Here is a 14,413-nt window from a genome sequence, read left to right on the forward strand (position 1 = left end):
ATATGGCTGCAGTGCTCATTTGATGCCCTCCAGATACAGCGTAGTGAAAACATCCCCCAAATGTTCATGATTGATCTAGTGAATTGGACATAGTTTGCCTCCCAATGACTTCACAAGTATCTGCTTCAATTAGCTTTGGTAAATAAAATAACCAAATCATAATTCAGTTTTCTGATATAGGAGCAAAATTAATCTGAAAAATATCAAAATAAATCACTGCTTTAAAGTGTATAGTGTGTACCTACTAAAAATGAAACCTACATTTGTCTCTGAGTTGTGAATAATATGTATGAAGGTTATATCAAACAACAAGAATGCACCTTTTGTATCAAACAGTGATTAAATCAAGGCTTCCTGACCAGTGATTTAAATCATGATTTAAATCGATTTGATGTAAATCAAACCCATCCTGTTTTAAAGAAAGCACAACTGTCACTTTGGAGAAAGTATAGGGCTGGAAGGGAACTTTTGGGTTAAGTCCAGTTTCCCACTATTGCAATTAGTAATTTTATCATTTTCCTTTATCACTTTTCATCTTACATTGATGGGGGGTTTTTTGCCCCAGATACTCTTACTGGAAAGCTGCCTTAATATTTGAACTATATTAAAACAAGTAGTAAAAAGGTGACTACTGAATTTGTCGTCTACAAAATCCTAGAAAATTTACTAGTAACAGAACTCTGTGCAGAAGTACTTTTGAGATACTAAAGGGAAACCATTGTTCAAAGAAGCATTTGTATTCAAAACATGTTATTCTCAGTGTCTAGTATATGTGAATTCTGAAGAGATGTGAGGTAAATGTGACTAGGCAGAATCCTCGCCCTTATCAACAAAATACGAAGGGATTGACTTAGCACCTAAAAATCTGTACTACAAAATTCTGCCTGCATTCGACTTGCAAATAATTAAATAGGTGTATGCATGTATTAGGCTCTACAAAATACGCTTAACATTGTTATTATCATGATTTGACCATTCTTGTAAAAATATGCATCTTTTTCAACAGAATTATGATTTAAATGATGATACAGTCCTAAATGAGATAAAGTTAGCAGATACTAATCAGTACCAAATACCTGATTTATTGGCAGAAGAGCTTGCTGTTATCCTTGGAATTTGGTAAGTTAATTAGTGTTTTGACTCTTCTCTTATCTCTCTCTCACATCCCTACTATAATAAAGTTATTAACATGAAATAAAGTCTTTTATCAAGGCTTTAGCATTTAATGTGAATGATCTTTTTGATCTGAGAATTGCATGATGAAAGTGGAGAAGTACACACACATTATCTTTCTTCAGAAAGTCAATAACCTTTCAACATTGCTGCTTGAGTTGCTATATCATTCTCTGTCCCTAGAAAAACCTTTTATCCTCTCTGTGCCTTGGCTTGCTCATCTTGAGCATATGGCAGTAATTATCTATCTTATTATGATGACTCTTAACTATTTTAGATTCTGAAAGAGTTTTGGCAACAATGAAAATAACTATAGAAATTCAAGTTAGCAATAAATATTACATAAATTATTATGTAAAGACTATTAAATTTATTTATTTTGGGGAGTGGACTTGAGTGTTTTATGTCTGTGTGGGATCTGCTACTTTTTGGATACATGGATAAGCAATGATAATGATAAAAATATAGCATCTCATGAAGACTTTCAACTAAAAAAAATTTAAATGTGATTTTTAGTAATGAATGGGATTAAGGGGAATACAGCAATTTTGCACAGAAGTGAAACTCCAGAGTATAAACAGTCTTAGATAAAATTCAAAGCCAGTACTTCGAGGCAAATTTTACTTTCTGAATGGGTCATCAGTGAAATACATTTAATGGGAAGATTAGTAGTGATAAAGGGTTGGTATTTGTAGCTTGAAAGTTAGGTTGCTTATAAGCTTAAACACATGATCACAAATATGAACTTCTCTCTCTCATGGATAATATAAGCTACAAAATATTGAGCTATTTGGAGGCCAATATGTGGGGTTCAAGGCAATGGAGAATCTGCCTGGTATGTGTTGTACTAATTCCCTTCACTACAGTGTCTTGCATCGCTGACATTGTTGCACTTAAAATATATTTATGGTGCAAGTTACAGTCTGTCCCCATGTGTCAGCTAAATTGCGGAATCTTTCCCAGAAGACCAAACTAGCCAAGAGGTAAGGCTGAATTGTATTAACAGGAGGAAATTGTTCTTCCTCTTCCTAGGTACATTGACACGTACACACACACACACACACACACACACACACACACACACACACACACACACACACACACGATGTTAAACTACCATATTTACCTGAATGCAACGTGACCTTGAATGTAAGACAGCCTCCCAATAATTACATTGTACACATAGAAAATTATAATTTTCCGTGTATAGAATCTAATTATTGGATGATCATCTTAAATTCACCTCCACCCTCCCACACACTACTGCTGGTGCAAGGGGGAGAGGTGATGGGGGCAGTAAGGAGGCAGGTGGTAGGGGACAGAATGGGGGAGGTAGGGGTGGGGGCAATAATAGTGTAGGCAGTGGGGATGGTAGGGGGCAGACAGTGTGGAGGTGGTGGGACAGGCAGAGAGGCAGGCAGCTTGCCTCCTGCTGCCTTCCCCATTCCCCTACTCACCCCACCCATTGTGCCTGCCCCCCTCCCCCCACCCTCAGGCTGCCCTGATTATACCTTCCCCTCCTACCTTCTCCATGCTACTTCTGCCACCTGCAGCTTCAGGTCCCTGCCCCCTCTTTCTCCTGGTTCCCCCTCTAGCCCTTCCATACCTTTGCTCCCTGCTGCAGCCTGGGGCATGGAGCATGGCTCTGGCCTGGCCCCAGGGTAGCAGCGTGGAGCTGGTACTTCTATTCCAGCCTGGCCCCATAGGAGCAGTGCTGACTTCCTGCCACTGCTGCTATGGGGTCAGGCCGGAAGAGTAGTGCTGTCTCTGTCACTGCTACAGGGCTGGGCTGGAGCCATACCCCAGACCCATGCTCCATGCTTCTGACCACAGCAGGGATGCAGCCTGCTGATGGGGAGCAAAATTAAGGAGGAGCGTGTGAGAAAGGGGGAAGTGTCATGGGGGAACAGACACTAGGGGCTGCAGTGGAGGAGTGGCGGAGTGTGCAGAGGCAGCAAGCAGGACAGGTGGCAGCTGCGACTCCAGCCCCAGCCCTTAGTTGAGGCTACAGCAGCTGACTGCCCTCCCCCCTCTTCCCTTTCCCTGCTGCTGCCTCATGCTTCGTTGTAAGGTGAGGGGCTTCCCTCCATGTTAAATGGTGTAAAAAGCCTTGTCTTTTAATCAAGTAAATATGGTAATCAATATGTTAAAGTACACTGAGATGAGAACCTCTGCATGAAATGACCTCTGGTGGTATATTTTCTTTTAGTCTTCTTCATGTACAGTTCTTCCTGGGCAGAGAGGATGAAAACAAGCCATGTGATACATGTTAGTCATGACACTTGTACACTATTGGAACCTGGCTTGAACTGAATATTTCATTGCTAAGCTGAATAAACTTGATGTCTTTATCTTGATTAATAACAGGCACTTAAGCTACTGCCTATGAAAGAGCGTTCCTTTAAGTTACATAAGTTTCCTTTTGTTTCATAGAATCTGTAAATACACTTATCCAGGTCTATCTAGTACTTGAATCTAGATACTTTGAGTTTTGGCATCAGTATAGTTTGATTAGTTAAGGGGTGATGGTTCTGAGGAAGGGCTATGAGCATATCATCACATGAAAGCTTAATATTTATTGCCAAGCTTTAATGCGGAGTTTAGTCTTGTCCTGTACCTGAAAATCAAGTATAGTGACACTCAAAGCTCTGAAAAGCAGGCAATAGAGAGTTAAGGTATGCATTAACAGAGCCTTAACTCTGCCTTACTATGTGATGTCCCAGTGTATGCACATATGTATACACACACGTACGCACAGCCTTGCAGTCTGTTTTAACCAGCAGAATGTACCATTCAAAAATAGGGCACATAACAGATGTAGCACAATTTGGCTTCCTGTGGTAAAGGCAAAACATGCTATGCTAAATATAAGCTCTCTACACCTGTTCTGCACTCAAGCACTGAGCCTGCTTCACTAAAACCGTCCCATGTGTTGCTAAACCTTACAACCTCTTCAGACCCGTTTTAAAAGCCCTGTCAGTCATGAATCCCTGTCACATAATATATTCATTACCCATCATTAGAGCCACCGACTGCTTATGTTGCACCTCTTTGCTCATAATTCCCCATGCATCATTGTTGACAACATATAGAACTTGACAGTAAAGTGAAGTACCATATTTACCCCAACCCAAGACAACTTCAAATTTAACATGACTCCCCAATAATTAGGTTTCATATATGGAAAATTATAAATTTGTTACAATTTTCCATGTATAGAACCTTATTATTGGGGGGGGTCATCTTAAATTTGTCCTTGCTCTCAACTGCAGTAAGATAAGCAACAGCAGGGGGGAATGCAGAACGGAACCTAGCCATGATGGGGTGGGAGGCAACCTGCCCCTTGCCTCCCCACCTGCCCTCATACTACTTGCCTCACCCCCAGTGGTTGCCCCCTAGTCACTTGTCCCCCTGGTGCCTGTCTTCCCTCCACAACTCCTACACCCTATGACCCACCTATACTCAAATCCAAGACAAGTATTCTTTTTCCCCTTGTAGAATGGGGAAAAAACACATAAAAATATAAGAACTGTCATAGGTTTGGACCATAGGGCCATCTTACCTAGTATCCTGTGTCACACAGTGGCAGAGAGTAGATACTGAAAGGGAGAATGAACAGGATTTTTCCACTGTTACTCTCTGACTTGCAGCCTGTAGCACTTAAGGTCTAACAAGTTCCCCAACTCCCATGTTCAAGACCTACTGTTGCACCTTTCGTCCAAGAATTAGTCTAATCCCTTTTGAATCTGGCTAAGCTATCAGTTTCCACAACACCTTGTGGCATTGAGTTCCACACCTTAATTATATGCTCCATACTTTGTAAAAAATAACTTCTGGTAGATATTTTATAACTAATTCTTTTAGTTTTAAACTTACTACCTACTAGTTTAATTTTGTGACGCCTAGTTTTTGAGAGCTAATAAATAAGTTTCTGTTTACTTTTGCTTCATCTTCAGCACTTAATATTTGATAAACCCTATTCATTTCCCCTCTCAAGCAGCTCTTTCCAAAACTGTCCCCAGTTACTCCCAGACCTGCTTCCTGTGTGGTTACAGCTAAGCTAGGAATACCTACTACTACTACTACTACTACTACTAAAAGTCAATGTAGGAATACTCTACCTACCATCATAGTGGTAGGTATAGTTTGGGTTCTTTTTTTGCATCACTGTACTCTTATTTACGTTGAATTGCATGTGCCATTTACTCAACTGTGCCATTTCCATTTGCTCAACACAAATGCCATTTGCTCAACTGTACCAAGTCCTTCTGTAGTTCCTTGCAGTCTGCCTTGGTCTTCACCACTTGGACAAATTTATGGATCACAAAATTATTCAATCTCATTAATCACCCCTTTTTCCAGATCATTTATGAGTATGGTAAACAGCACGTGTCCCAGCAGAGATCTCTGGGGGACCCCTCTACTTACTTTTTTGCATCCCAAAAACTGATCACTCTGTTTTCTATTTTTAAGCCAATTTATAATCCATGAGTGGACCTTCCTGTAATCCTATAACTACCTTCCTTTATTAGGAGCTTTAAGTGGGCACCTTGTCAAAAGCTTTTTGGAAGTCCAGAAATATTGTCAACTGGGTCACCTTGATCCACCCGCTTATTGACACCCTGAAAGAACTTTAGTAGGTTGGTGAGCATGATTTCCATTTGACAAAACCATAGTTATTCCTCCACAGCAAGTCATGTTCATTCATGTTCTGAACAATTCTTGTTTTTATTATTGTTTCTGCCAATTTTCCAAGAACAGAAATTAGACTCACCAGGCTTTAGTTATCTGGGTCTCATCTGGAACCTTTTTAAATATTGGACTCACATTGGTAATCCTCCAGTCCTCTGTTTTTGGTTATAGGTTGTATATTACAGTTAGGAGCTCCAGTCTGAGCTGCTTCAGGACCCTAGGCTGAATATCATCAGGTCTTGGTTATTCTAGTGTTTAGTTTATCAGTTTCTTCTATGACCTCATCTATTGAAACCTCAGTTTGGGTCAGCTCCACTGACTTACCCCTAGAAAGGAGTGAATCTGGTGAAGGAATCTCCCTAACATCTTCTACAGTGAAGACAGATGCAAAAGATGTGTTTAGTTTCTTGCCAGTGGCCCTGTGATTTTTTAGTGCCTCTTTTACACCATGATCATCCAAAGGCCCAACTGACTCCCTGGCAAGTCTTCAGCTTCTAATGTACTTAAAGACATTTTAAATTTTACCTTTTAGGTCTCTAGCAAGTTCCTCCTCCAATTTTTTTGTAGCTTGTCTTATTATGGTTTTACATTGGATTTGCCAGAGCTTGTTCTCTTTATGTTCCTCATTACAATTTGTTTTCCATTTTTTGAAAGAAGCCTTTGCAACTCTGCCATTAAACCATCCTGGCTTTCTTTGGGTCCACTTGCTTTTTCTTTTTTCTTTTTTTTTCATTTGCGGTATGCATTTGCTCTGTGCCTCCAATGTGGTGTTCATAACTCATTGCCATGATGCTTGCAAGTTCCTCACTTCTGTAGGGGCCTGTTTTAACTTCTGTCTAACTATCTTCCTCATTTTGATAGTCTCCCTTTTTAAAGTTAAAGGCTCATCTCCCCTCCTACATGGATGTCAAACCCAATTGCTTTGTAGTCACTACTGCAGAGAGACTTAGTAATGCTTATTCTTTGCACCATATCCTGTATGTTGTTTAAGAATAGGTCTAGAATGGCTTTTCCTCTTGTAGGTTCCAGGACTAAATGTGCCAAACAGCAGCCTTTTATAATGTCAAGAAATTTGGCCTCCATCCTGGCCTGATGTTAGATTGACCCAGTCTATTTGTGGATCACTGAAGTTGTCCATTATTACTTTGTTTTCTGCTTTCACAGCCTCCCTCAACTTCCTCAGCATTTCTAGCTCATTGGTCTGGGGGTTGAAAATATATCCCCAAGCTGTTGCAGATAACCACCAACTATTCATTATGCCTACACCCAACATGTTTAATGTAGCCTGAGGCACACCTTGACCCAGTATGTTGCATGCAGACGGAGTGCTTGCAGATAATTCTACTTGGTTATTGCCAGCTCCAGACAAAACAAAATTAAATTTACACTGGTATGTACCTTTACTCTTCATTTCTTGGTTTTCAGAGGATTGAGCATCACTGAACATGCTGTACTTTGAAGGGACAGGACAGGACAGAGCAACCTTAATTCTTTGTTAACAAAGTTTTTCAGTAAACATCCAATTTGTTTTTTCCTCTGTAACAGAAAGTTACATGGAAATCTCACTGCAATCAGTGGAACTGTGCATAGCTAAGTAATGCAGGATTAGGCTCATGGTTTGCAACAAGGTATACAGACAACGATGGTGTGAATTAAATAGTGCTTTAGGTATTGAAAAGCTTTAACCACAAGTCCATAGGATTCTATCAAAGATACAGAAGGAGACAGGATGTGTCCTACTGTAAAAATCTGTAGCGTTGAACTGGTTAAAATGCTTAAGTGATGATATACTATTACAAGTGTTTTCTCCCCTAATAAAATTTTAAAACTTTTTATAACCTGTTAAAAATGTTAGAATGTCTCATTGCAGCTGTCTGCACAAAAATCCAAGGAACATCTCATGCAGTATATTTAAGCCAGTCTGGAATAAATGTGTTTAAGCTTCAACTAATTTATTTTTTACCTCATTATACTGTTGAAGCAGAATGAGGAGGAAGAACTCTTTGGCAGCTGTCTATTTTTATCACATGTATTATGTTGCATACTTCCTCTTTGAAAAGTTATTTTGTGTATTGTGTCCAACCAGTTGTCTGCACTGTCTATAATCTTTACAGTTAATTGAAACTTATTTTAGATTTCTTGAATTAACCTTCTGGAAAAACTTCATCTGAGAGACTAGAGCATTCGCTTGGTTATAAGATGTCCATCTGTGGTGTTGTCTGCCTCAGTGGAAATACTAACAACCTTAATGCTATCTGATCACCTCAGCATAGCAGTAATAAGTCGGTGAGATGGCAGAACAAATACAAGACCCAAACAGGAGAACACTTCTCACCGAATCATATCAAGTCCCTGTCTAGCATACTGTCTTACACAGGAGGAGCCTCAGTTGATTGGAGCTATGGATATTTGGCAGTGCCATGAGACATTTAGTTCTTATGGCACAGTTGCTACCTCCCTCCTAATTTGTAAGTACATCTCTGTAGCATATGTGAATCAAGAGATTGGGACTTGTGACAGAATAGTCTGAATTCTCCTTTGAGAGAGGTAAACGAAAGAAGCTACTTTCATGGTTTTTTAAGAAGGAGCTTAGCACTTCACCCAATTGACTGAATCACCAGAACTCATACTTAGGACAATTAGGAACATAATAACAAAATGTTTCACCTATTCTCCAGGGAAAGGTGGGCCCTGAAACATTGACTGATTTATATCAAATGACAGTAAGGGCTTTGACTACTTCTGTTTCTAGGTATTTTGGGCCCAAAAGGAAGTTATTAGGGAAAGATGAATTTTAAGTCAGTCTATCAGAATACTGACTATCTTTCTTCTACATAGTTCAGATGGCTAAGAAAATTAGAGAGAATAGTCCTATAGATAGCATCATATTAGACTTGAAGATCCTGGTTCTTCCTACTATGGAAATGTTTGTATGTCCCATTTTTGATTACTCCCCATTGAAGACTACTGGATTCAGCAGCCAGTCTGTTACAGTTAGGGTATGTTCCAACTTGGTGACTTGGAACTTAAGAACAGATATCAGGAATCGCTACTTCACGGTCAGGGCAGCTAGGATCTGGAGCCAACTTCCAAGAGAAGTGGTGCTGGCTCCTACCCTGGGGGTTTTTAAGAGGAGGTTGGATGAACATCTTGCTGGGGTCGTTTGACCCCAGTATTATTTCCTGCCATGGCGGGGGGTCAGGCCAGATGATCTGCTCGGGCCCCTTCTGACCCTAGAAACTATGAAACACAAAATCAGTGTGGCAAACTGGAAAATGTCTAATGTAATACCTGAGCATCTATTCAAGTCAAAAGAGGCTATGAAAGAATTGTTACATGACCTGAAAGGAAAGACAAGACAGTAACAAAGATGGCTAAGAATGGATCTGTCCACTTATAGCATGTGACAAAGGTGATTGTCTATGAAAAGTCGTGCCTCTTTAAACCAGTTAGTCTTCACTGTGCCCTATCTTCTTTCTGACTTCAAACTAACATGGATAACCACCTCTGTTATCATATCTATAGTAATATAAATGGTAATTTTTAAAGGTTTTCCTATTTGCGCAAATAGCACAGTTTCAATAGGATGCTTGCAAACCCAAGACAAATGTTTCTTACTGGCAGCCACACTTTTTTATTGACATATTTTACATACTGTAAATATAACCCTTTTGCCAGACCCTGGACACGGGCCAGGTTCAAATCATAGGAAAAAAACTTTGGTTGTCAATAAAAAGTTGGCAGATTATAAGTAAAAAAATTATTATCTTGGGTTAGCTGCCCCATTTGACTGCACCAGTGCTTTTATGCTCCGCTGCCTCCATCCCAAGGGTCTCCTACTCACCCTCACTCTGTGGGACAACCGACTGCATGCCACACTGTGCTGCTTCTACCAACCTCACTCCTCTGTCCCAGAACAAAGCCCAAAGAAGGGCCACTGTCTGCCTACCTGCCACCCAGCAGTGTTAGAGGCATACAGGAGGCAGCAACAGCAGCAGCACATGGCTAGTGGTTGGGGAAGGAGCTACAAAGCCCTAAAAAAGAGCTCCCTTCAGCGTGCTGCATTCCCACATGGACACCAGGTGGTGCTGCTGTGCTCTGTCTGTGCTTTAACACTGCCTCTAACTTCTTTTCTGATCATGGAGTTTCAGCCAGCTCTGTGTTTTTATGGAGATGTTTTTGCTTCATGTTTTTACGGGTGGCACATTTTTTAAAATGGGATTTACAGAGGAGTTTTTAACATGGTTATTTACAGAGTGTCTGTAAATTTACAGGGAGTTGGCAACCCTGAAAAACACAAAGACAGTGACCACACTTGAAAAATATTTCAAACAATTAAGTGAACAGAGGTTGAGAACTGCAAGGGCATGGAACTCCATGATATTCAGAGAAGTAGCGCACTAGCAAGAATAGGCTGTTCTTCCCTTTTAGCACTCTGGCTGGTATGTTGTAGTGGCAACAGAGGAACTTCTCATAAAAATCAGTTGAGCCCAATGTACTGACCTTAATTAGTAAGCGTGTGATGAATTTGGAGTGCCAGTCCCATCTCAGCCGTACAGAGCCAGACGCACAGACCTACTGGAAGGAGAACTTTATTTTGGAGTGACACTTGGGAGAGGGGTCGGGGGGTTGGAGCAGCCTGTGGGGACGAGGCGAGTGGTGTGTGTGAAGGGAGGGCAAGTTGGTGCAACCGAATCAAGTGTTGGTAAGCCCCAGTGGTGATGCGATTCAGCAGCACTGGGTGCTGGAGGCAGTTGTAGGGGGTGTTAATCTCTCCCCAGCTGCTGGCAGTGCTGATACCTCACATAGCAGTGTCTCCCATGGAGTGACTGGCGTTTGCATCGAGCACAGAATCTTATCCGTTACACCTCTGTGGGGGAGTACCATGTATGGATGTGGCAGATGCAATCGGGATCCATCGTTGTGTAGATGTGTTTTATGTGGGGGTAATGACAGCAGGGGAGGAAAAGGAGATGAACAGTTTCTTATTTTCCTCATTTCCTCTCTCATAGTTTCTTTATAACAATGAAGGATTTCTTTTTCTCCCTGTATTTGCATCACTTCCTCATCATTAGCAAGACAATGGAACTTTAAAAAGGTTAATTTAACTTCATCTGCTGATCCTAATAGACATTAAAGTAATTCTGCTGAAGGAGAATCACACTGTCATAAAGAAGTACACTCACAAGCCTGCATTCATTAGATTTTGTATTTTTGATACATTTTCTTCCAGGCTCTGGAGACTGAAAAAAGTTAGGTACAAACAATTTTGGAAGGATAGTTACTTGTTACACTGTAACTAGTTACACTATAAAAAGAAAAGCCAAGAAAGAAAATCTTGCTTTTTATTTGGGCAGTGTTTAAAAGTAACAAAGATCATACTTAAATATTTATTGGCAGTCTGACCTGCCTTTAAATACAGCTCATGTAAGTGTAAATTTTTAAGAACAAACCAGTTGAGAAATGGTGCCAGACATTAAAATGATCTCACTGTGGTCAGTTTATAATAATACTGATTTTTAAAAGTTCTAAAATAAATTGCTATGGACTAGTAATTACAGCTGGGGTAAGAGATTCCATTTGGGAAATCAACTTCCTGTCTTGCCATTCAGAACTAGTTACATAAAAGCATTAGTCATTTGAAAAATCTTTGCAAAACTTTGAAAATGCTTATAAAGTGATCAGCTTGTTGTTTCTGGCATTTTTTCGTTCAGAAAATGAATGTTGCTGTAAAGCTGCTGAGAAATAAGATGAATACTGATGCAAATACATCTGGGAAAAGTCTGACCTTGTCCCTCCTTCACTCCCCTGGTATGCCCTTATAAGTTAAAAAATAGATGAGACTCTGTTACCTTCATGGTATGTACTTGCATATGCAAGCAGGTATTTATGCGTCAAACTTGGGTAAGTGCAGCTAACGGTCTGTGCACACCAGTGTAAATCATAAAGATGTGTGTGCCCATCCATGAATTTCAAAAGTACTTTGAAAATTTGGCCTTTTGCTCAGCAACCTTCTTTCATGCTTTCTACAGACCATTTCCACAAATACCTTCTTTGCTTCCAGTACCTCTCACTTAGCAAAATTATGTGATTTAAAATGCCAGTGCATACCCTTTTACTCCTGTTAATTGATGTCGGCTAATCAGTGTTCATGACTCCAAAGTGACTGTAATAGAAATTACAACCAATTGGAAATGGATGTTCCATTTTGCCCCTTGTTCTGGCATTGGAAATATATGTTTAAAGGGTTTAATATGGTTTTAAATGACTCGTGCAGTATAACTTTCACTGCTTATTTGAGAAGATCCTTTTGTGCTAAATGGGATGTAAGGATATCAGCATAAAGTTTTTGTTCATCGCAGTACCTTTGGCAGTTCTTTTAACTCCTTGGTGTTTAAACTGTTATAGCTTATCTTTGTTGTTGGACTATACTGCACAGATAAAAAGGAGTATTGAAGGTATCAGTCACAGCAACCCCATAATCATTTTGGTTGCTTTTTTCTCAATAGCCTGCAATTTAGAACATAATATGTATAACATTTTATGTACCCAGTTGACCCAAACAGTTAGCCAAAATTCAAAACCCTGTAAATTGCCTCTGTTAAAAATGGACATTGACAATCTGATCCTTATTATTTAAGAGGACCTGCAAAAACGTCTTTCCCTCAATACAATAGGAATGAAACAAAAGAGGCAGTGTTTTTTTAAAGCCAATACTTAACTCAAAAAATGCTGTTGTGGGGCTAAATCTTATTTTGCATTTAGGATAATAGGATCATATGAAATTAGGGCTGGAAGGGACCTTACAAGGATATGCAGTCCAGCCCCCTGATCAAGGCAGGATCATCCTAGCCAAATGTTTATCTAACCTGCTTTTGAAAGTGTCCAAGGATGGAGATACTGCAGTTTCTCTAAGTATCCTGTTCCAATGCTGGATCACTCTCATAGTCAGAAAGTTCCTTCTAATCTCCTAAATTTCCCTTGCTTTGGCTTGAGGCCATTGCTCTTAGTCCTGTTCCCTATGACCACAGAGAAAAGCCCATCTCCATCCTTTCTATAATCACCCTTTGAGTATTAGAAAGTTGTTATCAAATCCCCTCTCGGTCTTATCTTCTCCAGGCTAAGTAGCCCTAGTTCTTTCCATCTTTCCTTATAAGTGTCATTTCCTAGGCGCCTAATTGTTTTTGTTACTCTGCACTGGACTCTTTCCAAATTATCCATGTTCTTCTTGAAGTGTGGAGCCCAAAACTGAACACAGTACACCGGATGAGGCCTCACCAGCACTGAATAGGGCAGAAGAATCACTCCCTTGATTTGCAAGTGATACTCCTGTTAATGCAACCCAGGATGCGGTTGGCTTTAAAAAATATATATTTTTTGCAATAAGAGCACTTTCTTGGCTCATATCCAGCTTATCATTTATTATACCCTTAAGTCCTTCTCTGCAGTACTGTAGCCAAGCCAGTCATTCCTTAGTTTATATTTGTGCATGTGGTTATTCTGTCCCAAGTCCAGAACTTTGCACTTGTTCTTGTTGAATAACATCTCATTGATAGTAGACCATTTTTTCAGTCTATCCAGGTCATTCTAAATCCTAGCCTTGCCCTCCAGAATGTCTGCATTTCCAATTTTACACCTAAATGGCACATTTACCACCATGTAACTATATATTTTTTTTGCATTTCGATTCAGTTTGTGGTTTTATTCCTCCCTGTGGCAAAACAGAATTGCCGTAAATGCTTAGTTGGTGGATGTGATGGGGAAGAAGAATAGCAAAAGCAACTCCAACCTTTTGACCTAAGCCCTTGTCTTGAAGTTGATCTATAGGGCCAGGCACAAGGGTGAGATATATGAGGCCTTGAGGAAAAGAACAAACAAGAAGGTGTGTGGCTCAGTGAAATGGATTCTTCCCTGGCTGGGAGGGAGCTTTTGCTCTCAGTGAGACAAAAACTTTCTCAGTGCTGTTCATCCTTTTTATTCCATGAATATTTTATATATGGTGCAGAGGGCTATCTTCAAAAAAAGGGTAGAGAAGGTTCTGGTATTGTTAACCCATGTTCTGATGACTAGAATGCTTTTCTAGACAAATAAGAGATGCAGTTTCAAACACCCTGGGTGCAGAGGGGTGTGGTGCAGAACCTGGCTTTCCAGCTTTCTGGGCCAGCATGCTCAGTAGGCTTATTTATGTAGGCAAAGCTGAATCAGGAATTTTACATACATGCCACATGCTATTCAAGGGAGTAAAGCAAGTAGGATTTAGCTTCAGGCTTTTCTTGGGGTCACAATTCCAGTGTTTGTTCCAGCTTTTAGCTTCACAGAGGTGGAAGCCTTCATAAAATAGTATCCGGTGACCCCTTCTGTCTTGCATTTTCCCATATTTTCGGCAATGATGTGTGCCTGCATTTTGGTGTAGAAGTAGCTATAGTTTCAGCTACCTGGTTATACAAAGGACTTTAGCAGATTTTGAAATAAAGCACTGTGCTTCTACCTGACACTATCACTGCAGTTTAACCAAGCCTACAAATACTTAAGCAGTTATTTAAAATAT

General features: G+C 40.1%; 1 protein-coding gene across 2 annotated transcripts in view; it reads left to right on the forward strand.

Moving 5' to 3' along the window:
• The window catches only part of TTC27 (tetratricopeptide repeat domain 27), a 221,063-nt gene that overhangs the window by 58,747 nt on the left and 147,903 nt on the right, over positions 1 to 14,413 (forward strand). For both annotated transcript variants that reach the window (XM_090045604.1, XM_090045594.1), the window contains exon 8: positions 1,007 to 1,119. In XM_090045604.1, coding sequence (XP_089901730.1) covers positions 1,007 to 1,119 — 113 coding nt within the window. The remainder of the gene's footprint in view (positions 1 to 1,006; positions 1,120 to 14,413) is intronic.

The sequence above is a fragment of the Crocodylus siamensis genome, chromosome 1 (assembly GCF_052110815.1).
Source record: "Crocodylus siamensis isolate JL-2025a chromosome 1, ASM5211081v1, whole genome shotgun sequence".
NCBI classification, from domain to species: domain Eukaryota; kingdom Metazoa; phylum Chordata; order Crocodylia; family Crocodylidae; genus Crocodylus; species Crocodylus siamensis.